Here is a 26,108-nt window from a genome sequence, read left to right as displayed (position 1 = left end):
TTTAGTTTGGCCCAAGTCCCGCCCACTAACATGGAGGAGGTGGAGCTTATATGACCTATACTGCAGCCAGCCACCAGGGGGAGCTCTACTTGCTTTGGCTTCACTTTTGAGGAGCAGTTCCGTCGTCCATCTTTTTATACAGTCTATGGTTTCTACTGAGGGAGTAATCGAAGTGCTATAAAGGAGTGGCCGTCCTGATGGAGGTTGCACTGTTGGGATTATTCTGCAGAATTTTTCATTTGTACACTATAAAATACACCGATATAAGCAATAAACAGACCCGTGGAGGGGAAGAAAATTAAAAGCACACTGTCTCTGTAATATCATACCGACACCATGTGAGAATCCACTGCAACACAAAATAGTCAATAAGACAACATTGTATATCCACAACGCCGAGCGTCAGAGAGAGAGAACTAACCGTGAATTTTCGGCCAATGACAATATTAATATACATTTCAAATATTACGGACACATTAAAGAGTTTGAAATGAACTGAAGAAGCCTCGACGTCTAAAAATGCTGCCAGCGGCTCCTCGAGGCTGTGATTTCATTACACTCCATTATTTTAAAGACTAAATTAAAAAAAATAACACAATTATAGCAGTCCAATCCACAAAGTCATGTGTCCTAAAAATATATTAAAATCAAAAGCATCCATCTTTATGAACGTCACTACGCAAGCTTCATGACAATCTGTTGATATTTTGTTCTGAGGGTGGTGCTTAAAGGAAACTCACGGGGCGTCCAGAGGGGATTTTGTCTGAGAAGAATGAGGTGCTCAGTAAATTTCATTAATGTTTTTCTTGTGGCGGCTAAAGACGTAACACAATATGAATCTTCACGGAGAGTTTTGATGGAAAAGTCTTGTCAGAAGGTCCTGTCAAAACCATTAAAAGCTTATCCACAGTAGTTGAGACGTGACCAAACACGGCCTCTGTCGTTAGCCTTCAAGTTCAAGCAGCCAGTCTAAAGCAACTTAATCTATTGATCTTTTTTTAGACAGTATAATGTCATATCAGATGCTTTGAGCACTGATAACGTCTGACCGTCTATGAAGCAGATTCAGGTCTCTACAGGGTGGATCCGTGTCGACCTGTTTCAAAGATGGGTTTTACCACACATGAGCAGCGTCTTTTTCAAAGCGTCCCGCAGACCATTCGACAGCTTCAGGGAGCTGCCTGTCTGTCACCTTGTTGAGTTGTGATCGGACGGTGAGGTGATGAGTGTGTATCTGATGTTCAGCTCGGAGACGGTGGATGCGTTTCGTCTCACACTTTTATTTCTATTTCTCTTCGTCTCCTTTAAAGGCCACTTCTTCCGCTTTCCCGCACTGCTCTGCGTATAATCAAGGTTCAGCAGCTCTCCTTGTCTTCTGCAGCTTTTCATAGATGAGATGAGGTGGAAAAGCACAATTTCAGGGTGTATGGGTTGGATCCATCTGAAATCACACACAAGCATAGTAGTATAAGAGCCTAGTATAAGACACTAGCTGTGGCATGGTATAGGGCCACTTATGCAGAACTTGTGCAGATTGTATTGGTATAAATAAAAAAACAATTACAGAACAGGGGAAAGAAAATTTGTAGAAAACATCTACAAAACATAGAAGGTTAAGTACAGTATCTATGAGTCTCATGCTCCCTGAACCACTCTTTCACAATCTGAGCCCCATGAATCCTGACATTGTCATCTTGGAATATGCCCGTGAACATCAGGGAAGAAAAAATCCATTGATGGAATAACCTGGTCATTCAGTATATTCAGGTAGTCAGCTGACCTCATTCTTTGGGAACATAATGTTGCTGAACCCAGACCTGAGCAACTGCAGCAACCCCAGATCATAGCACTGCCCCCACAGGCTTGTACAGTAGACACTAGGCATGATGGGTGCATCACTTCATCTGCCTCTCTTCTTACCCTGATGGTTCCCCAATATGATTCCAGTTATTAATAATACGTTGGACAGTTCTTAACCCAGTTTTAGTATTCTTTGGGAACATAATGTTGCTGAACCTAGACCTGAGCAACTGCAGCAACCCCAGATCATAGCACTTCATGATGAAGCACTGCCCCCACAGGCGAGTACAGTAGACACTAGGCATGATGGGTGCATGAAGTGATGCACCCATCATGCCTAGTGTCTACTGTACTCGCCTGTGGGGGCAGTGCTATGATCTGGGGTTGCTGCAGTTGCTCAGGTCTAGGTTCAGCAACATTATGTTCCCAAAGAATACTAAAACTGGGTTAAGAACTGTCCAACGTATTATTAGTATTTAGTATCTAAGTTTTTCTCCTTAGATGTTTTCTCTGCTTGATGCATGACAATGATTTGACCCTTCTCAAACAGACTAACAGGATGTGTCTTTAGACATGGTTGTTTAAGAAATGAGAAGCTACTCATTGCATCAGTTGAGGTTAAATAACTTGTTGTCAGCTAAAAGATAATCACCCATGCAGTAATTATCCAACAGGAGGCTCCTACCTATTTGCTTAGTTAAATCCAGGTGGAGACTTTTTTTTTTTGGCCAGGCAGTGTATGATAACAGCCAATTAAAACAGTGTTAATGATGGATTATATTAATACAATTTAAAAAATAAAAAATAAATTATGGGAACAAGGGGAAAAAACAATTTTAGTTTCATGTTCATCTTGTGTTTTGGGAATGTGCAGTAACAGCTGGTGTTTATGCTGGTAATCCTAATTATATCATTGTTGAGGCTGCACAAAAAACAGTGTGAAAACAGAAGTGTAATTATTAACGACTGTGTGCTGATACAACGGCAGTATTTCTGCTGGTATTCTAAATATCAAGTTTTAACATTCTGTTGAGCGGGACGAGCACCTTTTGCAACTTTTGTTTGTTTTAGGCCACTTTGTCGTGAGCCGGTCGTATGGTGGTCGTAACAGAATGCAATATAAGAAGGGACTATTTCCATCACCCATCCATCTGATGGGCTGGTTTTGGCTCCCGGGCCATATTTTTGTCTCTTCTGATGTAGGTCTACTGTATACTAGCATAAAACCCAGCCTTCTATAAACCATGTTATCTTATTATTATAATGAGTGACAAAGAGTGTGTAACTGCATGTAAACATTTCATTAGAATTAAAGACGTTTGACCACTTCCTTTGAGAGCAAAGACACAGGGATGAGATCTCAATCAAAGGTGTGAACAGCTAGTATCACTTCTATGATTCATGCTCATACAAAGGGGAAGTGACGATGTTATTCTTATTCTCTAAATATATTTTCAACAATTCTGTTTTTTTTTTCTGTGTTGATATATTATAGACTTCTCTACGATCATCACTTTAGAAGCTTAAAATATTGCAGCGTGGACACTATTAAATGTTTGTAGTATCAGATGTACTTACTGGGTATCCGAATCTGGTAGTGGTTGAGAACGGTAAGAACCTCCACGGCCTCTGTCTTACTGTCAAACTCCAACAGGCCAGATATGGTCTTTGAAGAGGCTGAGAGAAAATAAAAAGAATATGAGATTAAAAGACAGATTGTGATCGAATCGATCGGTTCACAATTTATCTTTTCACAGGACAAAGAGGAAACACATACTTAAGTACTTCCACTTACGTTTGGCATCAAACATCTTGAATTTGACAAAGCCAGGGACGTCGTGCTCTGTACACAGCTGCAAAGACGAACACAGACACTAATGTAAGAGGAGTTCTGCAGCGCGTAAGATTTAGATGTTTAATCTAAATCTGCAGACTTTTAACACAAAGTTTACTATTTGGAGAATTAGGTCCAAACCTCTAAAGCAAATTCACACCAACTAAAGACTGTATTTTAAAGCCAAATTTAATAAAACCAAGCATGTATCCTACCCTCAGTAAATGGTCCTGCGACATGCACGGAGGAACGTTGTAGTAGTGTAGCACTGCGGACGGAGGCTGGATGATGTTTTTGGAGGCCTGTCCTGCGCTGCTGAAGCGGTTGTTCCTTGTCATGGCGAAGTCCTTGTAGCTGCTGCTGCCGTCCTCCAACTCAAACACCTGACTGGGGATCACTGCGTGCTGCTTGGACACACTGCGTGCAACACAACACCTTCGTCAAATCCGTGCACGTGCAAAAACTAATTACAGGTCCTCAGGAATGCTTGTAAAAGCTCACACTGTACATAAGAGGATGAAAGCAACGGCACACTGTGTTAGCCTGGAGAAATCTGCATCAGCCTTTTTATGCACTGCTGTCCTTTTGACAGTTCTATTCTTTCTTTATTGCTCAGGTTATTAGCTGATTCATCATGAATCTATGAAACAAACGCAAGTATTCACAAGTTTTTCCAAACACCTGTGGTGTCTGGCAACAGAATGATGTTAGTGGGGGGGTCTTTGAGGGGAGGGGCCTCTGTGGATCATCCCACAGATACTTGATCAGTTTGGGATCTAGTGAATTTGGAGGCCAGGTCAACATCTTGTGCTGTTCTTCATGTTTTTTTTAGTTGTTCCTAAAGTGTTTTTATGTGTGTGCCTGTGTCAGGCTGCATCCTGCTGGGGATGGCTGCTGCCATCAAGGAGTGTCATTGCTATGGGGTGGGGGTGTCTGGTCTGGTCTAGGTGGGTGCTACATGTCTAAGTAACATCCACATGATGAATGCCAGGTCCAGAAGTCTCCCATCAGAACACTGAATTGTCACAAGATGGTCGATGTTATTTACTTCTCCTGTCAGTGGTTTTAATGTTGTGGCTGATCGGTGTAACACTTAAACATACCGTGACCTGGATGACTGATAATTTCCAGATTTCCATTGTACATATTTATTGTCATTAAGAGGTAATAAATTATAATATAACACACACAGACATCTACATTCCACAGTTATTCCCTTAAGGAGCATGAATTAATTTATTATGCTTTAGCAGCATTTAATACATTAATAGCCTTGACCTGTATTGTCTGCCTGATTGCAGCAGTTTCTAAAAGCTAGAGACCAGAGTAATGAGTCCTTCAGTATAGTCTCGCATTAATAATCAAGAGAGTATTTATCCCCTAAAACCACACGTCTTCTAAGAGATATTACATTTGACTCCATTTGTGTCTAACATCTTCTTACCAGACGTTGAGTCTTTTGCCAAACACCTTGATGCTGTTGAGGTGTGTGATGGCTCGGTCCACAGCGTACTCATCTCCCATCTCAACCAGCGCCGTACCCGGAACACTCTTCATAAACTTCACCTACACACAGACACGACCACCACCATGGTTAGTAGACAGTTGAAATCAAAAAGATGAAAATCACACGTGGTCAGTTCCCATTCCCAGTAATGTAGAGAGACCAACTTCATCAACAGACACGGACCTACCTTCTCAATGTTGCCGTAGAGGCAGAAGAGGTTGAAGATGCGTGTGCAGTTCATCTTGGATGGATGGAGGCCGCTTACCATGGCGACAGAGCTAGGGGCGTGGCCAGAGTATGAGGAGGATAACTGGGGCAGAGGGTAGGACACCATGTCTGGGACATCCAGTGAGGTGAGCTTGTACCTGCTGTTGCTGGGCAGAGGGAGCAGGGGGCAAGGTGGTCCTGGGGAGGCACGAACACACGGCGGGCGTTTCAGTTAAATAAAGTTTACTGTAATCAGTGGCTCGTGAGGCTAGTACTGGCTATTGTGAAGTCCAATAAAATCCTCCTGCTACCAATCTCTTTCAAAACCTAAACTAAGTGTAACCTTTGTTACACACCGATCAACAATCTGAAGGAAGTAAAAACACAGGAAGTAAAGCAAGAAATGGCATAAAATACGATCGTTTACTCACCCATATAACTTTGGTGTCATTTGGAGTCGTTCGGACGATATTTAGATACGTGTATATCCATATAGTGGGAGTGAATGGGGCACCGAAACGCAGCCTCTAAATAACACATTATCTGCCACGAGATAATTTTGAAACTCGTTCACTTCACCAATATTTTGTTATGATATGCTAGTGCCATTCCCTGTTGAGTCCAGAGTTACCTGTTATCATCATCATCATTGACCTACTAACCTCTGACCTGGATGATGTCATCTCTGAGCGCCATGCGCACCCTGGCGTGACTTGTTTACCTGTAATTTGCTACCGCTAGTTTTTTGCAACATGGCTGAATATTTTTCCGATTCTGAGGTTGTGGACGACGACTTTGTTTATGATGGACGTCCTTACCGTTTTGAGCCAGAGTATACGGATGAGGAGCTCGTTGAAAGGAGGATGCAGAGGCAGAGAGAGGAACAGCTGGCCAAAGAACAACAAACCGCTGCACGTCCACGAATAGATAACAGGTAACTCCGGACTCAATGGGGAATAGCACTAGCGTATCATAACAAAATATTGGTGAAATTAACAAGTTTCGCGGCAGATAATTTGTTATTTAGAGGCTGCGTTTCGGTGCCCCATTCACTCCCACTATATGGATATACGCAGATCTAAATATTGTCCCGAACGACTCCAAATGACACCAAAGTTATATGGGTGAGTAAACGATCGTATTTTATGGCAGAAATAGGGTCCAGGTTGTAAAAAACAGTAGTTTCCCTTTAACTGAGGAGGTTCGGAGACACAAACATTTGTACGAAAAGTAAAGCAGGAAGTTGAAGCAAAAATGAACTCGTATAGTTCATTTTTGCCGACGTATAGTATGAATGGCTCGCGCCGGCGTAGGCTACGTACGTAGGTTACGCCGTCTATGTCCCGCAGAGGTATAAACACATTTTAGTCTTACCATAGCCGTTATCACTGTAGGATGATGGATGTTCTCCTAAAATGGCTTGTCTCTGTCTTCCTTTTCCGCGATCTGAAATGCATGCACACACACACAGACACACACACACACACACGAAAGCACGATTAGTGTAATTTACTTAAAATAAAGGACTTTGCACTGACTACTTTGGAAATTCCAACATATTAGTTTTCTAAAACATCTAAGCACATTAGATGTGAAAACCCCTAGAGGGAACTTCCAGAAAGCGACCTAATAATAGTATAATAGTCCCAAACGCTTCAGCAGGATATTTTTGAAGAAAGAGAGTCACAGTTCTACTCCAAATTCCCCCCCGATGTCCGACCTCCTCACCCTCCAGGTCACTCTCTCTATAGTTGGACCCAGCCGCCTCACAAAGAAAAAAAGATTTCTTCTGCTCGTCTGAATATGTGCCATTAATTTAGTTACAGGGTTGGAAGCTTAAATTGACTGGAAAAATGAATGGTTTTCCTTCAGGCCCAGTTCTATTTTCACTACACGATACAACACCCACACTACTGCTGCTGCCGACGCCAAACCAATCCACTTCCACAGATCTGTTGCTATGGTGTGAGAGGATAAAGGGATCTCCAGTAAGGCAACACATGGATCATTCCCAATGGAATTGAAAGATTTCTTCCGAAGGCCCAAAACCAGCTCCTCAATAGCGGAGTAAGACATGTTAATTTTACTATCAACATGTCTGGAAAGGTCTTGGTATATCCAAAAACATTAAGGAAAGGCAACTGGACTTGTAGAGTTTCTTGAAGGTGTTGCGTTTAAGCAGCTTGTTCAGTTTTAAACGACTTTAAATCAGTCAGAGGGTCCAGTGAAAGTGTGAATGGGAGTGAAACCTCTTGGGGACAGAAGTTAAGACCGTGTTTTAGAACCACTAGTCCTTTAGAGCTGTAGAAGCTACTTGGAGGATACGTCTTCAAGAAACTCTACAAGTCCAGTCGTCTTTCTTTTTAAAGTTTCCGCACACTTAAATTAAAACCTGACCAGGAATTGAAGGAACTGACACAACAATGACAAAGTCAAGTCCTGGAGGAAGTTGTGGAAAAGGCACGGGTTCCTAACTGAGGAAACAAAACAACAGAAGGAGTCAACTTCCTTGGGTCAGGACTCAGAAGTCTACTTACAAAGTGAAGGACAAAGGGCAGGCTTTTGAGGGACAACAATGTGCACATGTCTAACAACCATTGCCAAGCAGAAGGTGGTAGAGACACCACCTATCAGCCACCTACAAGTAGACTAAGACCCACCCCAGAAAGCTTCATATGCATTCATGTGTTCATGTGGCTGTGCATGCCAGGACACTTTTGAGGTCACTATACTGGACATACTCTACCAGATACCGTCAGTAGAGATGTTGTCCATAAAACTAAATGAGGTGCAATTCTGCATGAGCCCCCCCCCCCCAAAAAAACAGAGAAAAATAACATTTCATACACTTTTCTAAAATTATAATACAGTAGAGGTGAGTAAATACCAATCAACAGCTTTAATGTGGCTTTATTTAGAGAGAAGCGAGTACAGTGATACAGAACGTCATGGGAACAGAGATATGAAAGAGACAGTACCTGTGAGGCATCAAGCTTTCTCTTTTGTCTCCCTCAGCACGAAAGAACATCAACCTGCATTACATTATTGTCATAATAATAAAAACATCACCATCATCACCGTGGCCGTTAAACACATTTAAAAAAATAAAACACATCAGCAGAGGATAAAGAAGAGTGCGACACACAGGCTACGCTGCACTGGAGGCACACTGCAATGACACTGACACTGAGCTGAGAGGAAAACAGAAAGTTAATAATGTGTTTTGCAATTGTTATGAAAAACCTTTTGGAAAAACTGATTCCGCTGGTCACTAATAAAATGATGTTGTTCGACACCGTCCAGTTGCTCCAGACTTCATCATTTTGGGATTACAGCCAACCTTGCCAAGAGGCTGCAGTTTGTCAGGCTGCAAGGTTGCTTCGTCAGATGTGGTTGCACCCAGAGGAAACGTATTATCACCATTTATGTTCACCCTCTAAACCATAGACTGTATATAAATATGGACAATGTGTCGCCACTTCCTTGCGTTGGCCAAACTGACGCTATTTTCCCCAAACGAGCAGCACCATCTCACGACTTTGAAGCCAGAGTCTGCACGTTACGGTCCGAGAGTGAAGGTTATCGATGACCCCACCACACTTCCGCCAGACTCACTCGTGCTTTCGTTTAATTAATACTACGCTCTGCTCTGTATATTGGATTATACACAGCACCTAAGGACTGATCGCCATTATGGTGCATCCTGCTTCTATAGCGTCAAATAACTAACTAAAACGAAACTTATCCAAAAGAATCAACACTTGAACATGCATCAACATTATATTAACTACCTAAAATGACAGAAACCATCCATTGACGTGTATTTTAGTGTTTTAGTTTGGCATAAATCCACATCCCTTAGCGTCAAAACGTCTTATTCCTCTTCGTTGCCTAGCATCAAAGCTGCAGAAGACGACGACTAAATATTTTTGCTGCGTGGAAGAAGGTTTGCTGTAAAAATCCTACAATACCTGTGGCCAGCAGCAGCATTTTTGTTGCATCTGCAGTCTCTCGACTTACACACAGCTAACGCAGCATGGGCATCCTAATTAATTATTTAAATCTTCCGACAGGGCAAGGATATGAGAGTAATTGAAGTCCTCTGCTTTACGCTGGTGAGCTGTTCCACACTGATTCCACGTTTATACAATGAGAACCATTTGGAGCATAGCTAATGTCCCCGAGCTTCATTAAAGACCATTCGCTGAAGTCACTTAGACTCCGGCCTGCGCCGGTGTCTTGTTTCCAGAACTGAGGTGATTAGCCTGGAGTAATCAGGTCAGTCCTGCAGCTTCATCAAGACAAACAGGACATTGTCATGGTTTTTGATTGATTTACCATGTTTATACAGTTTTTGCTTTGTGGTTTGTTTATGGAAGTATCTACATTGGCCTGCAGTAACAGGGAGGCATCTGATGATCATCTTTATCACAAAGTTTTGATTAAATCCTTCTTCTCAGACCAGATCCCCTGAAGGTTTGATTAATTACCAACTAGAGCAGCTTCATCATCAAGGTTATTACTATCGGTGCATCAAAGCAGCACCAAATTAAAATCTTTAGCCATCTACGTTCTCTAAGAAACTCCTGTAGACCCAACGGGGGATGGGGGGCTGGATCATGGCTGTACATGTGGACTCAATCACACTACAGGACAGAAATACAACAACAGCACAGTGGGCTCCTCTCTCTCCTTGGCTGTGACCTTCTGAAAGACGATCTGAAGCAACACGAGCCATGTAATCCTCCAACACACACCACACACACACACACACATCTATACAAATAGCTAGTTCCTTATCCTAACCGTGGAGTGACGAAGTCAAAATGTCCTCACACACACACACAACGTGGATAATTTAATGTATTAATTAACTATAATGTATGGAAAGATAAGAAAAGGAGGGAAAGGGGTCAAGAAAGGAGGATCGGTTTTAAAAAGTGAAGGAAGCAGTAGAAGGCAAAGTGAGAAGAAAGAAAAAAACATTAACTCAAGAAAGAAGGGAAGAGAAAAAAGAAAGAAAACTAATGAAGAATGAAAGAGAGCAAGAAAGAGATAAAGAAAGAAAAAAGAAAGAGAGAAAGAAAGAATAAAAAAGCAAGAAACAAAGTAAGAAAGCAAAAAGCAAGAGAGAAAGAAACGATAAAGAAAGAAAGCAAAATGCAAGAAAGAAAGCGAGCAAGAAAGAGAAAGTACGAAAAAGCAAGAAAAAGGAAAGAAAGAAAGAAAAAAGCAGGCAAGACATAAAGGAAGGAAGAAAGAAAGGAGAGGATAAAAGGTCGTTGAGGTGGACAAGGAAGGATGAAAAGGAAAGAGAAGAGGTGGGTGAGATGATGGTGAGGCTGCAGACAAATTGGACTCGTCTCCAACTGAGACAAAGCGACTGTTTGCAGCAGCGCTACGTCTGAGCACAAACTCTAGTCCTTTCATAAAGTAGATTTTAAATTATTAAATTCTCTTTCAGCGATGAACTGCTTAACAACTTCCTCTGAACTGAGGTGGTGTTAGATCCCACACACATCTGTACACGACACACAGTCTATTCATCTCCTCTTCTCTCTGCGACGATAACACAAATATATCCAATACCTCCAGTAGAACTGTGAAATATGTGTGGTGAGACAGCTTCCCTGTGAGTGGGGTACGTTTGTGAGTCAGAATTGGAGGCGTTGCGGAGTCTGACGGCGGAGCCTCCGAAACACTTAGTCACCATCTAGGAACATCTAGGAACAACGTCTGGATGAGGCACGTTCCTGGACCGAAGCAGAAGTCAGTGGGGTAGAAGAGAAGCATTGCAGCCTGACATACTGCAGCCTGTCTGTGGATTAGGATTTAATCGAGTCCCTCTTGCACCGCAGAGAGCTTCTCAACCAGCTGAAGTAGACGGGCCGTGTAAAAACAGCGCTTTTAGGCTTCTCCAGATCCGTGTACGGTCCGTTAAGATACATTAAGATCCTGCTTGCCCTCGGTCACGGACTTTAGCCGTCCTGAGATCCATCCTGAGATCCTCCTGGATTCAAATTCTTTTGGTTACAGCTATTTCGCAGCAAAAATAAAGGTTGAACGATTGTGAAATTGAGCTTTTATCAACGGCACATTCGCCGCATTAAGACTGAATGAACGGAAACACTTGCTAAAACAGATCTGCTGTTTGCCGGTGCATAAAATCAGACACCTAAAGGTTTCACAAAAATATTTATCCATAAAAAGTGACATTATTTATTAAGGCACTCTTAAAAAAAGCCGGTCGAATAAAAGAGAAGTGACGTTTTAGAGGAAATATTTGAAGGAATTGAAGAGGAAATTATCTCTAACACTATTATCTCTGATCACTATACTACCATTAAGAGAACAGTGATCAAACTAGATGATAATAATCATTTTTACTAATCCTTCATGAGGAAATTCTTTTTCTGCATTTGCACGGGTAGATGCAAACCTGTGACCTGTTAGACCCAAACCTTATTGTGATATATTACTATTATACTAATCCTAATCCATGTCTGTGACCATGCTACTGAAAGACAATGTTTAGCCGTGACTTGTCCCAGTCAGTGTCATTGCAAAGTGCCTCAGTGAAACCATGTTAACACTGTATTTACGCATTTATTCATTGAATCTAATAACAGAGTTGGGACCAGTTCATTGTGCAGTCAGCCAGTTCATTAATCATTTTTAAAAACCATAAATAATGTCCTATGGATGGGATGGCACTGATGCCTCACAGCAAGAAGGTTCTGGGTTCTAAAGTATGCCTAATTAACCCCACCAAGGGGCCCCTCGCTGGGGTTACTTCACCACTCCTTAGGGCCCCTGCCTGGGGTTGGGGAGTATTGCCAACGCACTATAGAGCCTATATCCTATTTTGCACCTACCTAACGCAGGGGCTTTACGTCAATCTATTATGCGCCTTAAGCCCTGCGATACAGCCAGAAGGTTCTGGGTTCTAATCCATCGGCCGACTGGTTCCTTTCTGTGTGGAGTTTCCATGTTCTCCCTGTGTCTGTGTGGGTTCTCTCCGGGTACTCCAGCTTCCTCCCACCGTCCAAAGACATGCTGGTTAGGTTCATTGGTAATTCTAAATTGTGTCCAGGGTGGACCCCACATCTCGGCCCAATGACAGCTGGGATAGGCTCCATCCCCTCCACGACCCACCAGAGGACAAGCGGTTACAGAAGATGAATAAATGAATGAATGCCCTATACATAACTCCCGTCTTGGTGAATTACACACCAGTTGTTGTTATTGTCGACCTCGGCATCCGTATTTTTTAGATGTTATACATATTTTCGCTTTTCTCGCCTCATAATAAGTTTTGTTTCGTGAACTGACTGAATTCAGGATGAACCGATCCCACCATCAAACGTTTCACACAGAATTTATTAGGAGAAAAAAAAAGAAAAGAAAAACATAGCTACACACCAACATGCAGTACAAAAGAAATGACTGTTCTAGTTCGCTGTACATAGATAACACAGACTGTCACTGGTCTCACAGTGTTACAGTATTACACAGCCTCGTTTTAAACTGATCGATTCCAATTAACCTTTATATATATAAAATATATATGGAGGGCATGTGTCTGAATGTACAGCTGCTGCCAGATTAGCTGCTGTCACAATATGCTGGTGTTCAATATGATCACATTATTATAATTTATGAAGCATGCTATGTACTGCATCTGCATCTGCACATTGTTTTGTAGACGATGACTGAATTTACCATTTGTTTGATTGTTAACATGTAATTCAAAGTTATGCAGATGCATACCAGTATTTATGAATGTCTGATGGACATCTGATATTGTGACAGCCCTGAGAGCAGAGGTTTTTTGTGGAGCTTCTAAACATTAAAATATGTTAAACCATCATTTGTATCATCGTATATTTCGACTTGCATGAGCGTCATAAAAGAACCACTGCAACTGCAATCTAAAAGCTTGACACACACCGTGCAGGGCTAGTTCTCCAGGCGGTGGAGGAAATAAAAAAAAACACAGGGTGGAGTACAGAGAACGAGGTGCTACTGGAGTCCTGCAGAGAGGAGAGGTGAGGTGGGGCTGAGGCCTCCTGGGCATGTTGAAGCAGCGGCTGCATGGCGGTGAGCAGGAGTGAGATCCGTCCCTTTGTCTCCCTCTCTTTCTGTTTGCTGGGTTTTTTGCGAAGGTGAAGATGGAAGAAAGTTGCTGTGCATGGTCAGCCTGACGTCCGTCCCTTTTCTCTCTCTCTCCCTCAATGTTTTCTCACTCTCTTTCTCTCTCTCTCTCCCCAAAGTGGGCGGAGGTGCAAGCTTGTGAGAGGCCGGTGATGAGAGGCCGGTGGTTTGCTGGTGTGAGAGTGTTAAGATTGGAGATGGAGACGGGAGGCGGAGGAGTCTTGCTGTCGTGGAGGTCTACGGTCCAAACTGTTTGTGCCTATGCTTCTATCATCCGGAGTCGGAGAACGACCGATAATAACTAAAAGATCTGTTTCATGAATGATTGCGAACACTAAGACCGTTTTCATTTGCTGACGGAACATAAATCAAAGACGGGTGTAGTGGAAAGAGGTGAAAGTGTGCTCCTACAAAGAACTGAAAATAGGATCTTACCTTCCAAATGACAGGGTATTTACCAGAAAAAAGTAGGATATCCCCTAATAGATGTCTTAGTCTCACATAAGTAAGGAAAACAACAGAAAATAGTCTTACCTCGTCTGACCAGGTATGGTTTAGTGTAGTCCCAGCTCTCGTTGTCATTCTTAATCACATTCAGACGTGTTGGCTGGAGACGCAGATAAAAAAAAGAGTTGGTCAGGATCAAGTTACATGTATTACAGACAAACAAGATCTCTGTGTGACGTTACAAGCCTTCAGTCTGCTTTATATACGTATGTATCAGTCAACATAAGCTCATTTTAGATGTGAATGCATTTTATATTCAGAAAAATACAAAAGTAATTGGACTGGGCCTTCTGAAGGTGTCCTGTGGTGTCTGGCAACAGAATGTTAGGGTTAGGGTTATCATCCCACAGATACTTGATCGGTTTGGGATCTAGTGAATTTGGAGGCCAGGTCAACACCTTGTGCTGTTCTTCATGTTTTCCTGAGTGGTTCCTAAAGTGTTTTTGTGGCTGCATCCTGCTGGGGATGGCTGCTGAACATCAAGGAGTGTCATTGCTATGGGGTGGGGGTGCCTGGTCTGGTCTAGGTGGGTGCTACATGTCTAAGTAACATCCACACCAATGAATGCCAGGTCCAAAAGTTTCCCAGCAGAACACTGAATTGTCACAAGATGGTCAGTGTTATTCACTTCTCCTGTCAGTGGTTTTAATGCTGTGGCTGATCAGTGTATCTCCTATGCCATTTGAAAAACGATTTGGTCTTCCAGCCGTTAGTTTTCAGTGTGTGTGTATAACACAACTATACTGACTCACAGTGTGAATCCCTTCGTTTGATGGCTGAACCACAGAATCACACTGAACAGAGTAACACGATGAACAAATCACGTTAGGTTTCAGTTTCACTTCGCTCCTGAATCCTCCACTCTCCATGTCTGCAGGCTCTGACTGCTCGCGTGTGTTGTGTCTCTCACCCTTGCATATTCAATCTTGAGCGTACAGCAGCCAGCGTAGATGTCGGCTCCGTTCAGAGCTGCTTTGGCCTTCTGAGCACACTGAACTGACTCAAACCTGGAGGAGACAGCGTTAAGGAAAGGACCCTCCAGCACACAGACAACTCACATTAAAACACAATTTATTTTTCCAACGGTTTTCTCAAATGCAATCGAACCGAACCGAGGTTTCGAAACAGTTTAGGAACAGAGAGGAGGAGGAGGTGGTGTGAAAGCTTGAATGCCAGACTGACAGCAGCATTTTGGATTAGCTTCACACGTCTATTCTGAAACGAGCAGGCATCACTGCGCCGCATCAGTGTTATACGGGGAGGAACACACACGTATTCACACATTTGCGTAAGGATACTCCACCATGGCCTGGATTCCATTTCGTTTAAAGATGACGATCCTCAGCACACTGCCGATGGGGTTACATACGGTGTATAGAACGTCCTGGATCAGAGAAGCAAGACAGTCGACATTCAGCACGATCTATGTGTAAGCCCTGCACATCGGACAGGTGAAGACACACTTAACGCAGTAGTAGGGGTTGGACAGACTAGTCATTTTCACTGCTGACGCTTTAAGCATCACGTCGACTAGTCACTGAGACAGTGACAATAACATGGACGCCTCCTAGAAGACAGGTGAGGAGTCGTTGCAGCAAAGTAGCAGTGGTTCATCAAGTGTGTGGAAATACTTCACTAAAGATGAAGCCCTGAAATACAACTAAAGTACTACTGCAGTGCATCTAAAAAGGCTAATGCTAACGCTAGCAGAGGAACGGTCCAAATCCTCTGGACAGCAGAGAGAAGGAGGCTGCACATCAACTATTTGATAAAGTTATTAGACCTTTAGCTGCTACACTATCCCATCTAACAACACGCTGTGGAGTACTATTAAATGCTACTGATGGTGCTGAGGTGCTGCCTGTTTTTATACAGGCTGTACATATCTGCAGCTCACAGTATGTAGCACATGAGCTGTCTGTTCTCAGCATATGTATTCAGGTCAAGAATATAGATTTCATTACTTTCTACTGTGTTTTTATTAGTGACGTCATCAGAGACTAGTCGTGCAACCCCTACTACAAGACTAGTAGTCTTGTTAGTGACCGTGCAAGACTCCTAAAGTCCACGGATGGAAGTGTGTGTGTGTGTGTACCGTGGTTATAGGGTAGAGGGGGTTCTGTATGGACAGCAGGAGGACCTTGTTGCCACTGTTGGGGTTGTTAGCGTTGGTCGGCCTGGTGATTCTCTTGGAGGTGGAGTAATTAAAGTATGCCTGTTGGCCTGATGAACAGAAGGACGGATGATATTATTAGCACATTCGGTCTGCTGCATGCATGCAAGCATTCGCGTCATTCATCAGGTCTTCACAAGGACCGGGACGAAAATCAAACCTGCGATGTAAACTGGCTCCTTGGCGCCGCAGGACACGCAGCGGTCGGCGCTCTCCACTTCAGAGAACTCCACCAGGGCCTGGCGCTTGAACGGCATCATCATCACGTAACTGCGCAAACACAGACAAACACATCCTCTTCACTTAAAACCTCCGTCAGCTATACTAGTGCAGCTGGCTCCGTGTCAGGTTACTGCCTCCCTTAATGAACGACTATGAACTTAAAGGAACATGTGAAATCAGTGCAACACGATATCTTTGTTTGTGCATGCGTGGGCGTACGTTTCGCAGCGGCTCCATTCAGGTAGATGTGAGGTTAATAAATACCGCACCGTGCAGGGAGCGTAAATAATGAAGGAGTCGTTTAAGAGGGGAAACGGCAGAATTACAAAGTGTGTTCGTTAATTATGCAGCTCCTGTATCTATATACTGCCGCGTTCATTATGTTGGGAAAGTCAATGACGCAACGACCATTGTTTCTGTGACTAAGACGAGACGTTGAGGAGCCAAAACTAATATCTGATGATAAAAACCATGACGAGAATGTTATTTGATAAGATGCCACAAACCCTGCGGCAACAAATCAGGCAAAAGATCGAAGTATGAAGTTAAATAAGTATTTTACAAGTTGCTGTTTTGCTCTACATGAAGTTATTGCCTTCTGATGACTTTTTACTGGCACCTATTTAAACAGTGCACAGTAGAGTGCATAATGGATTAGCTTTTAGCAAACTAACAATGTTCATAAATGTAGTTCCCGTGTACGCTATCCCTTTAATCTGTCTGTAATGTCTAAACCAACCTTATAAATGATCAAGGACAGCACAGCAGGCTGACATCCAACTCTGGTAAAGGATATGTAGAAGTGCACAATTGCTAGGAGTGCAGTCTCGATATCTGGATTCACATTTCTGTTACATATATAAGCTTCATTAAATTGGTCTAAATTCTCATTACTCCTTTGTCTAAAGATCTAAAGGGTAGTGATGTCCTGATCAGGTTCTTTGCCCATCAAACAAAACAAAACGCCCTTCCCTGGAGATTCATAAAGGCTTTTTTTTATCATCACATGTGCACCATGCGAGTGTATTAAGAAGAAATAGGGCTGTTAAAGCTAATGTGGTGTAGAGAGGGTAGCTGGAACCTTGGCTCCAGAAAACCTGTGTTCTCTGTGTCTCATCATATGTACGGACAGGTAGGGAATGCTGGCGTTAGTCGGCGGCACAGTGGTGTGGTGGTTAGCACTGATGCCTCACAGCAAGAAGGTTCTGGGTTCTAATCCATCATGGACGACTGGTTCCTTTCTGTGTGGAGTTTGCATGTTCTCCCTGTGTCTGCGTGGGTTCTCTCCAGGTACTCCAGCTTCCTCCCACCGTCCAAAGACATGCTGGTTAGGTTCATTGGTGATTCTAGATTGCCCGTAGGTGTGAGTGTGAATGGTTGTCTGTCTCTCTGTGTTAGCCCTGAGATAGACTGGAGACCTGTCCAGGGTGTACCCCGCTTCTCGCCCCAGTGACAGCTGGGATAGGCTCCAGCCCCCCTCGACCCTTCAAGAGCTGTGATTCGTCCGCTTGGTAGTAGCGTGTTTCCGCTTTAGTATTTCTGGCTGCTTCTCCATCTCCACAATTTTCGTTATGATTGTTTGAGTCAATAAAGAACGGGAAAGGTTAACTGAGGAGGTCTTCAGCGAAATATGAGCGAAAGTTTCCATTGTTGAAAGTGAAGCAGGAAGTGGAAATAAAACTTAACCCCACTGCGCATTCGGGTGGCATTTTTACAGAGCGAGCCAGACTAATGAGCGCCACGGACGAAGGCACCAACGTACGTAGGTTACGGCTACCTTAAACGAGCCTTAAGTTAGTGATGAGTGAGGTTCCCACTGGGAAACTTTGAACAGTGTGGGTCAAGTCATAGTATGTGATTACTGCGTATTTATTCTGTTGGCAGTACGTCACTTACACACAAAGAATATACAGCGCCGAAAGCACACTGTCATTTTTTGACACTCACAGTGAACCAAAACCACATCTGCTGGTTTTGTGGCATCGCAGGGTGACATTTCTTTTTTTTTTCCCCACAAAGACTCTTCTACTGTTGACATTTATCTTAACTGGCAACAACTGATAATCTCTTCTGTGATGACCCATGCTGGGACAAGGTATCAGTACTGTAAATGTAAGGTAATTTTTATTATTTATAATATAAATTTTTTATTTTTATAATAACCGTATCTTTGCACGCTCCACTTTTATGTGGTGCCGACACCGACCTGGAAGGCTTTTGTGTGTGAGCCTGGTCAACCCGTGGTACACTACTCCTCCTCGTCTTATGCATTTGAGGATACATGTTGTTTATGTTACGGTTGTCAAGCCTGATCTTCTGCAGTTATTTATTTTAAGCCTGCCATAAACCAAAACCACATTCTTGTTGCGTGTTCTTCCCCTTTGTTGGGTAAAAACTTAAGAACATGAGGAACTAAAATGACGTGACTAAACATGTCTCTTGTGTGGAAGTTTTAGAAATATTCAGACTGTCAGACAGCGACGTGTAAATCATGCAATGAGGATGATTGGAGGGGTTGTAGGAGATCATCATTCGATACTACTGAGTACAAAAAGACTTGATCGGGACATCTCTAGTTTACGTACCAGACCCCAACAAACTGGACACATGTAACAAGACTCCCTGTCTCACCATATTGGTCCAAACTTCTCCAAAGCATCGATCAGGTCGGCTTCCACCACAGCTTCACACAGACCCCTGACATGGACCACAGGACTGGGAGAGATACGATGGGAGTCCTCGCCATTATCCTGCAACACACACAGATAAACATACACCGATCAGGCTTAATATTATGACCACCTTCCTAATATCATGTAGGTGCCTCCAAAACAGATACTTGATCAGTTTGGGTGCTACATGTCTAAGTAACATCCACACCAATGAATGCTGCAAAAGTTTCCCAGCAGAACACTGAATTGTCACAAGATGGTTTAAATGTTATTTACTTCTCCTGTCAGTGGTTTTAATGTTGTGGCTGATCTGTGTAAATAGACCCAACTATATCTCCACGGTGGACAGAAGGAAAACAACCTGGCATGTTAGTATTTCTTTCACAATTGCTTCGGGCTAATCCCTAGATCCAGTGACAGCGCCGTTGTAAGACAGGTGTCGGGTGGAACATCAGCGGATGGTGGAGGTTTTTACTCTAATTATAACGGCTAATTCCCTGCAATAAGAAAAAAGTAAAACGGGCATAATATGTTCAAACAAAACAGTTTCTTAGATGTGAACCCATTTTTTAACTCTGGAGCAGCTCACTTGCAGAAATCTATTACACCGGCATCACAGAAGCTTATAAAAGATGTCAGAAGCTGCTTTGGTCCAGGTTCGAATAAATTGTCTCTTTTCTTCTAATGTCGCTTTTAGACCGTGAACTGTATACCTGTACACTGTTTATGACTTTAAATAATGGGTAATAAACATCCCTAAGTAGCCCATTCATCTTCTTAATCACGCTCTAGCGATGAGATGATGTGTGTGTGCTTGTAACTGTGTAGGACCATGCATACCTGAGTGTGCTGAAACTAGACTACATGCATGTCACGCTGATTATATGCAAGACGATACCACCTTCACTCAGGACCGTGGCGTGTGTGTGTGTGTGTGTGTGTGTAACGGTGAGACAGTGAGAAAGGAAACGGTTAACGAGCACAGAGTTGTTGACGGTGACAGCCGCTCGTATAGATTACATCCTTCTACTAGAGCCAAAAGGCTTCTCACTTCTCTGTTTACTCTGCTGGTTATTTATCTGAGCACATAGTCGAATCAAGTTGAGTCAACTCGGTTTATTTATATATAGCGAGAGTTGACAAATTAAGCCATAAAACTACATCAGATTACCAGAAGCAGTCGTCAGCCACTCCACGATGGAGATAAAAAAAGAAATTTGGCCTAATTTGGAAATATATATACACAATACTCGAGATGATCAGATCAGTATCGGGGCTTTTGCCACGCCTGCTTCTTTGTAGTTAACCAAAACCACCTTCTTTTGTTTCAGTGGTAGTTACGCTAATGTCAAAGCTGCCAGAAATAGAAGAAGAAGAACCAAAAACACATGACTAAACAGGTCTGTCGTGTGGGAGATCTTTACTCTGGAAAATGAAGTCAGTTAGACAGAAATTTGTAAATTATGCAGTCTGGATGTTTGGCGAGGTGGCAGCAGGAGATCATCATTCAATACTACCAACTGGAATAATAAAACGCAGTACGCCGAGTCCACTCAGGCAAAGGCTGCATCGAAACAACAACAAACACTGAGTTTAAAAGAAAAGTTTCCTACCGATACCGATTTAAAAAAAATAATTCATTAAAGTTATCAATGGCTGCATAAATTGTCATGAATTACTCTCCAACCTGCTTATAATACCTCTTACACCGATCAGCCACAACCCCCCCACCCCATAGCAATGACACTCCTTGATGGCAGCAGCCATCCCCAGCAGGATGCAGCCTGACACAGACACACACAAAAACACTTAAAAAAAAAAAAAAACATGTTGACCTGGCCTCCAAATTCACTAGATCCCAAACTGATCAAGCATCTGTGGGATGATCCACAGAGGCCCCTCCCCTCAAAGGCCCCCCCACTAACAACGTCATGTTGCCAGACACCACAGGACACCCTCAGAAGGCCCATGTCCATTCTCTGATGAGTCACCACAAGGAAGACCTGCACAATATCAGGAAGGTGGTCATAATGTTATGCCTGATCGGTGTATATTCAAAACAGTTTAGCTTTACATCAGCTTTATCTTGTACTCTTGTTTGAATCATCTTTATATGAAGCATTTATGCCTTATTCAGATGTATGCACTGTTGCCTTAACGCTTTACTCTTGTAGTTTTGTGTCTTTGGTTCTGTAAATTTGGGACTTGGGCAACATAAACAAAAATTAAACTGAACTGAACTGAGCCCTGTGATAGACTGGAGACCTGGGATAGGCTCCAGCCCCCCGCCGAGACCCTTCACAGGACAAGCGGTTACAGAAGATGAATGAATGAATGAATGAACTGAGCTGTAGTTTTACAATAATATCTGCAGTGCATGACTTTAAAAAACACAAAGAGGATTTTGCATTGAAACAGACTTATAGTATGAACGGCTTTCCATGCTCAATTTCTATCTTACTTCAACTTCAGAGTGCAAGTATGTGTGTGTGTTTGTGTGTGTGTGACCCATATTAGCTGAAAATTGTGGCCCATTATAGCTCACTAGTTAAGTTAAAATGGGCCAGGACCTATAATCACTTTAAAAAAAAGTTGCAGCACCTTCCATAGCCACCTAAAAAGCAGTATAAATTCATTTACATTTCAGCTTGTGTTGTAGCAACAACCCAAGATTTGTTATTGTGATTTGCGGTGAAATATTAAAGGGCTATGTCATGCTAACCTCATCCCACCCATTTTAGCTGTAGTCAGTACCTGGTATCGACCCAAGTGCCCCAATATAAACAGCTGGCCTTGCACTCGACACACCCACAAAAAGTGCTGCTGGTGCGTCCCCCAGTTCACTTTGTTGCTTCTAGCTGAATTCGTATTTCCACCGAGTTTATTACAGGATCTATGCGAGCATCGACAACGTGTAAGTGCAGTGCACATAATACATTTTCTCTGACACAGACTGGGACTGATCAGGAACTGATATTGCATAGTCTTCAGACAGATAAGCTCGCAGAGGCAAAAAGTCACAGTTTATCGGTTACTATCCTCGTGTTTGGATTTGGATATTTTTATTTCAGGAACACAGAAAACTCACGTATTCACATTTTACCTATTTGATAACTTAGTTGTACAATATTACGACACGGGATGGAAAAGAATAGTTTGGGTTTGATTTATTTTCAAGGAGACAGTCTGTGCTTTTGAACTTTCCATGTTCGTGTTCTGAAACTTCACAACGAGAAGGGAAGAGATTCTGCAGCCTACTCATTACTGCAGTGTATGAACTTTAGATTTATTTATTTATTTTTAGCTTAAACAACTGATGTCACAGCCACACCTGAGCAAAACAAATATGCTAGTTCATCACAAAATACAACTGATACGACTATTATCAGCACGAGATACTACAACGCACCGGAATAGAATCAAGCTAACAGAAATTATAGAGAATAAGATTTACTTATATTAAAAACTGTAAAGATGAAATAAGGGTCGGCCTTGTTGCTATTTGTAGCAATTGTGCAATCTTATAAAGGTTGGATCTCAGATGCACTGAGCACCTATCCTCTAATTTCTTCTCTCTCATCAAGCACCTATCCACTAATTTCTTCTTCTCTCTCACCGAGCACCTATCCAGTACTTTCTTCTTCTCTCTCTCTCATTCATCGAGCACCTATCCACTAATTTCTTCTTCTTTCTCATCAAGCACCTATCCACTAATTTCTTCTTCTCTCTCTTATCAAGCACCTATCCACTAATTTCTTCTTCTCTCTCTTATCAAGCACCTATCCACTAATTTCTTCTTCTCTCTCTTATCAAGCATCTATCCACTAATTTCTTCTTCTCTCTCTTATCAAGCACCTATCCACTAATTTCTTCTTCTCTCTATCATTGAGCACCTATCCTCTAATTTATTCTTCTTCATTCTCATCAAGCACCTATCCACTAATTTCTTCTTCTTTCTCATCAAGCACCTATCCACTAATTTCTTCTTCTCTCTCTTATCAAGCACCTATCCACTAATTTCTTCTTCTCTCTCTTATCAAGCACCTATCCACTAATTTCTTCTTCTCTCTCTTATCAAGCACCTATCCACTAATTTCTTCTTCTCTCTCTTATCAAGCACCTATCCACTAATTTCTTCTTCTCTCTCTTATCAAGCATCTATCCACTAATTTCTTCTTCTCTCTCTTATCAAGCATCTATCCACTAATTTCTTCTTCTCTCTATCATTGAGCACCTATCCTCTAATTTATTCTTCTTCATTCTCATCAAGCACCTATCCACTAATTTCTTCTTCTTTCTCATCAAGCACCTATCCACTAATTTCTTCTTCTCTCTCTTATCAAGCACCTATCCACTAATTTCTTCTTCTCTCTCTTATCAAGCACCTATCCACTAATTTCTTCTTCTCTCTCTTATCAAGCATCTATCCACTAATTTCTTCTTCTCTCTATCATCAAGCACCTATTTTCTAATTTCTTCTCTCTCTCTCTCTCTCATGGAGCACCTATCCTCCAATTTCTTCTTCTCTCTCTTATTGAGCACCTATCCTCTAATTTCTTCTTCTTCTCTCTCTCATGGAGCACCTATCCTCTAATTTCTTCTCTCTCTCTTATCAAGCACCTATCCACTAATTTCTTCTTCTTCGCTCTCTCATCAAGCACCTATCCTCTAATTTCTTCTTCTTCTCTCTCTCATGGAGCACCTATCCTCTAATTTCTTCTCTCTCTCTTATCAAGCACCTATCCTCTAATTTCTTCTTCTTCGCTCTCTCATCAAGCATCTATCCACTAATTTCTTCTTCTCTCTCATCAAGCACCTATCCTATCCACTCATTTCTTCTTCTCTCTCTCTTATCAAGCACTTATCCTCTAATTTCTTCTTCTTCGCTCTCTCATCAAGCATCTATCCTCTAATTTCTTCTCTCTTACTACTCATGCATTGTGTGCTGCTACTGTTTAGCATGTTATTAGCTGTGCGTCCCTCTCTCCTTCTCCCTTTCCCTCCCTTTCCCTCACCTCCTCTCCTATTTCCTTGTGAGTGTCTCTGGCTTCGTGCATGTGTGTTGTTGACCTGCAGAGCTCCACACCACTCATGCGTGGTCCTGGTCCTCATCAACCTGCACAGTCTCCACGTCTCATTGCTATTCGCTCCCACCTGAATGCATCATGCTCCAACCTGCCGTTGATGCCTCTTATATTCAATCGTTATAAAGCAGCTAACTCACCTGTGATATAACTGCTTTTGTCACTAACGGTGTTATGCTCCTAAGCTCTGACTTATATTCATTTTTAATCTTTTATATAACATGCATCAGCTATAACTTGTACTTGCATCACGATTAGATTCTGCATGAATGCTTTAGTCAGATGTATGTATGTTTGACCTTCTGCTTTTCTCTCTCTTTTTCTGTCTCTACCCGGCCGACCTCCAGCAGATGGGTCTCTCCATATGAGGTATCAAGGTTCTGCTTAATGCTTCCTCCCATTGAAAGGGAAGTCCTTAGTGCTTGTGTTTTCTATATTTCATTTTTATTTAGCCTTTATTTAACTAGGTTTGTCCCAGTGAGATCAAATGTCTCTTTCACAAGTGAGGCCTGGCCATCGAAACACAAAATATAAAATCACAGAGTTGCATAACATAGAAATGCTCAGGTAAAATATTTGCACACAGGCAAACAGGACTCAACAGATTTCACCATCTTTTTTTTAAATTCGTTCAGGGATGCTAAGTTTTGAAGTTTGAGATTAGACTGTCGGTTAGTTCAATGCAGCTTTCTGTCTTTCCCAGTTCAGTTCGTACCCTAGGAGCCGCAACTTGGAGAGGCTGTGTTTTCTACATTTCAAGCTTAAAGGAGAAGATAAATAGGTAGGAATCACGCCAAGAAAACACACCAACGACTAAGATCACATGACACGTCACCATAATGAATTACAGGTTAAAAGGTAGACTCTCGTCCCTGTAAACCGTCTTAAGGCCATTTAGACTTAGACTTAGACTTAGACAGACTTTATTTGTCATTTAGATTTCCATCAAAATTAAATTTCGGTACATTTGTATTGTTACTGACGAAATATAAATAAAATAAAATAAAAAAATCAACTGAAATCGAACTGAAACAGTATATAGGCCAAGTTGCATCTTTACAGGCCTATTTATGAGCATATAAAATATTTATCGTGGTTTAATTTTAATGCAGAAGTTGTAGCACTCTGCATATTCAAAATGAAGCTTGGATTTTATTTATTTATTAATTTATTTGTTTTTTCTAGTCTGCATGCTGTCATGATCAGTGCTGGCATGAACTAATGTGTGTGTGTGTGTGTGTGTGTGACAGCTAGGAGATGTCCACTGACAGCAGCAGCAACCGTGCACACGCACACGCACGCGCACGTCTGTGATGCTGTGCCGCAGGATACGCTTATTTTTTAATATTATTATTATTATAATTTTGTTGTTGCTCTCCTTACCCTCCGTCCTGCTCCGAACTGGCTGCCGCTCCACCGGGCCCGGTTATCTGTCGCTGACTCTCCGTTACCGGGCAGCGACCCAGAGTCCGAATCCTCCCCCTCCTCCAGCTCCTCTTCGCCCTCCTCCCTCTCCTCTCTGTCCTCCCGCTCCTCCGCCTCCGTCTCCTCGGTTTTCTGCCGCTTCGCCGCCCTTCCGTACTCCCCATCCTCGCGCTGGCCGGCTCCTTCCCCCGTCGACATGCTTAGAGAGCGGTGCTGTGTCTTGAGCAGGTACGGAGCCACGATACGTCCATGGGAACAGTCCCCAGGTTGTCCCGCAGTGTCTCCTCCCTGCAGCAGGCTGCGTGCGTCTGCGCGTCCTCCTCCTCCTGCTCCTGCTCCTCCGTAGCCTATGTACCTGCTTCTTGTCTCGCGTCTCCGCTCAGTGTCCCCCCCACGTCTGTGTCTGTCCCTCTGTCGCTCGCCAACAGTGATTTACAGTGAAGAGGTGCGAGTGAACGGGACAAATTCCCGCCCCGTGTCCTCCTTATTGGTCAATGTGGTCCTGCGCCTTGGAGACACGACG

The 26,108-nt window shown here is 42.6% G+C and overlaps 1 protein-coding gene across 1 annotated transcript; it reads right to left on the bottom strand.

The window, feature by feature from the left end:
* Nucleotides 1-601: 601 nt before the first annotated feature.
* Nucleotides 602-25,783, bottom strand: LOC311500657 (heterogeneous nuclear ribonucleoprotein L-like; the record flags this gene model as incomplete). The annotated part of the gene is made up of 14 exons (XM_084562183.1): nt 602-1,441; nt 3,379-3,477; nt 3,596-3,653; nt 3,850-4,051; nt 5,079-5,200; nt 5,329-5,546; nt 6,723-6,794; nt 14,037-14,109; nt 14,920-15,016; nt 15,308-15,393; nt 16,105-16,232; nt 16,343-16,452; nt 19,036-19,154; nt 25,544-25,783. 14 exons carry the CDS (start codon nt 25,781-25,783, stop codon nt 1,386-1,388), a joined length of 1,680 nt encoding a protein of 559 aa, XP_084418309.1. The 3' UTR covers nt 602-1,385.
* Nucleotides 25,784-26,108: the final 325 nt, after the last annotated feature.

Source organism: Chelon labrosus, assembly GCF_963514085.1.
Source record: "Chelon labrosus genome assembly, chromosome: 15".
Lineage (NCBI taxonomy): Eukaryota > Metazoa > Chordata > Actinopteri > Mugiliformes > Mugilidae > Chelon > Chelon labrosus.
Note: the sequence above shows the minus strand (reverse complement) of the source record. Positions and strands in the feature narration are given on the sequence as shown.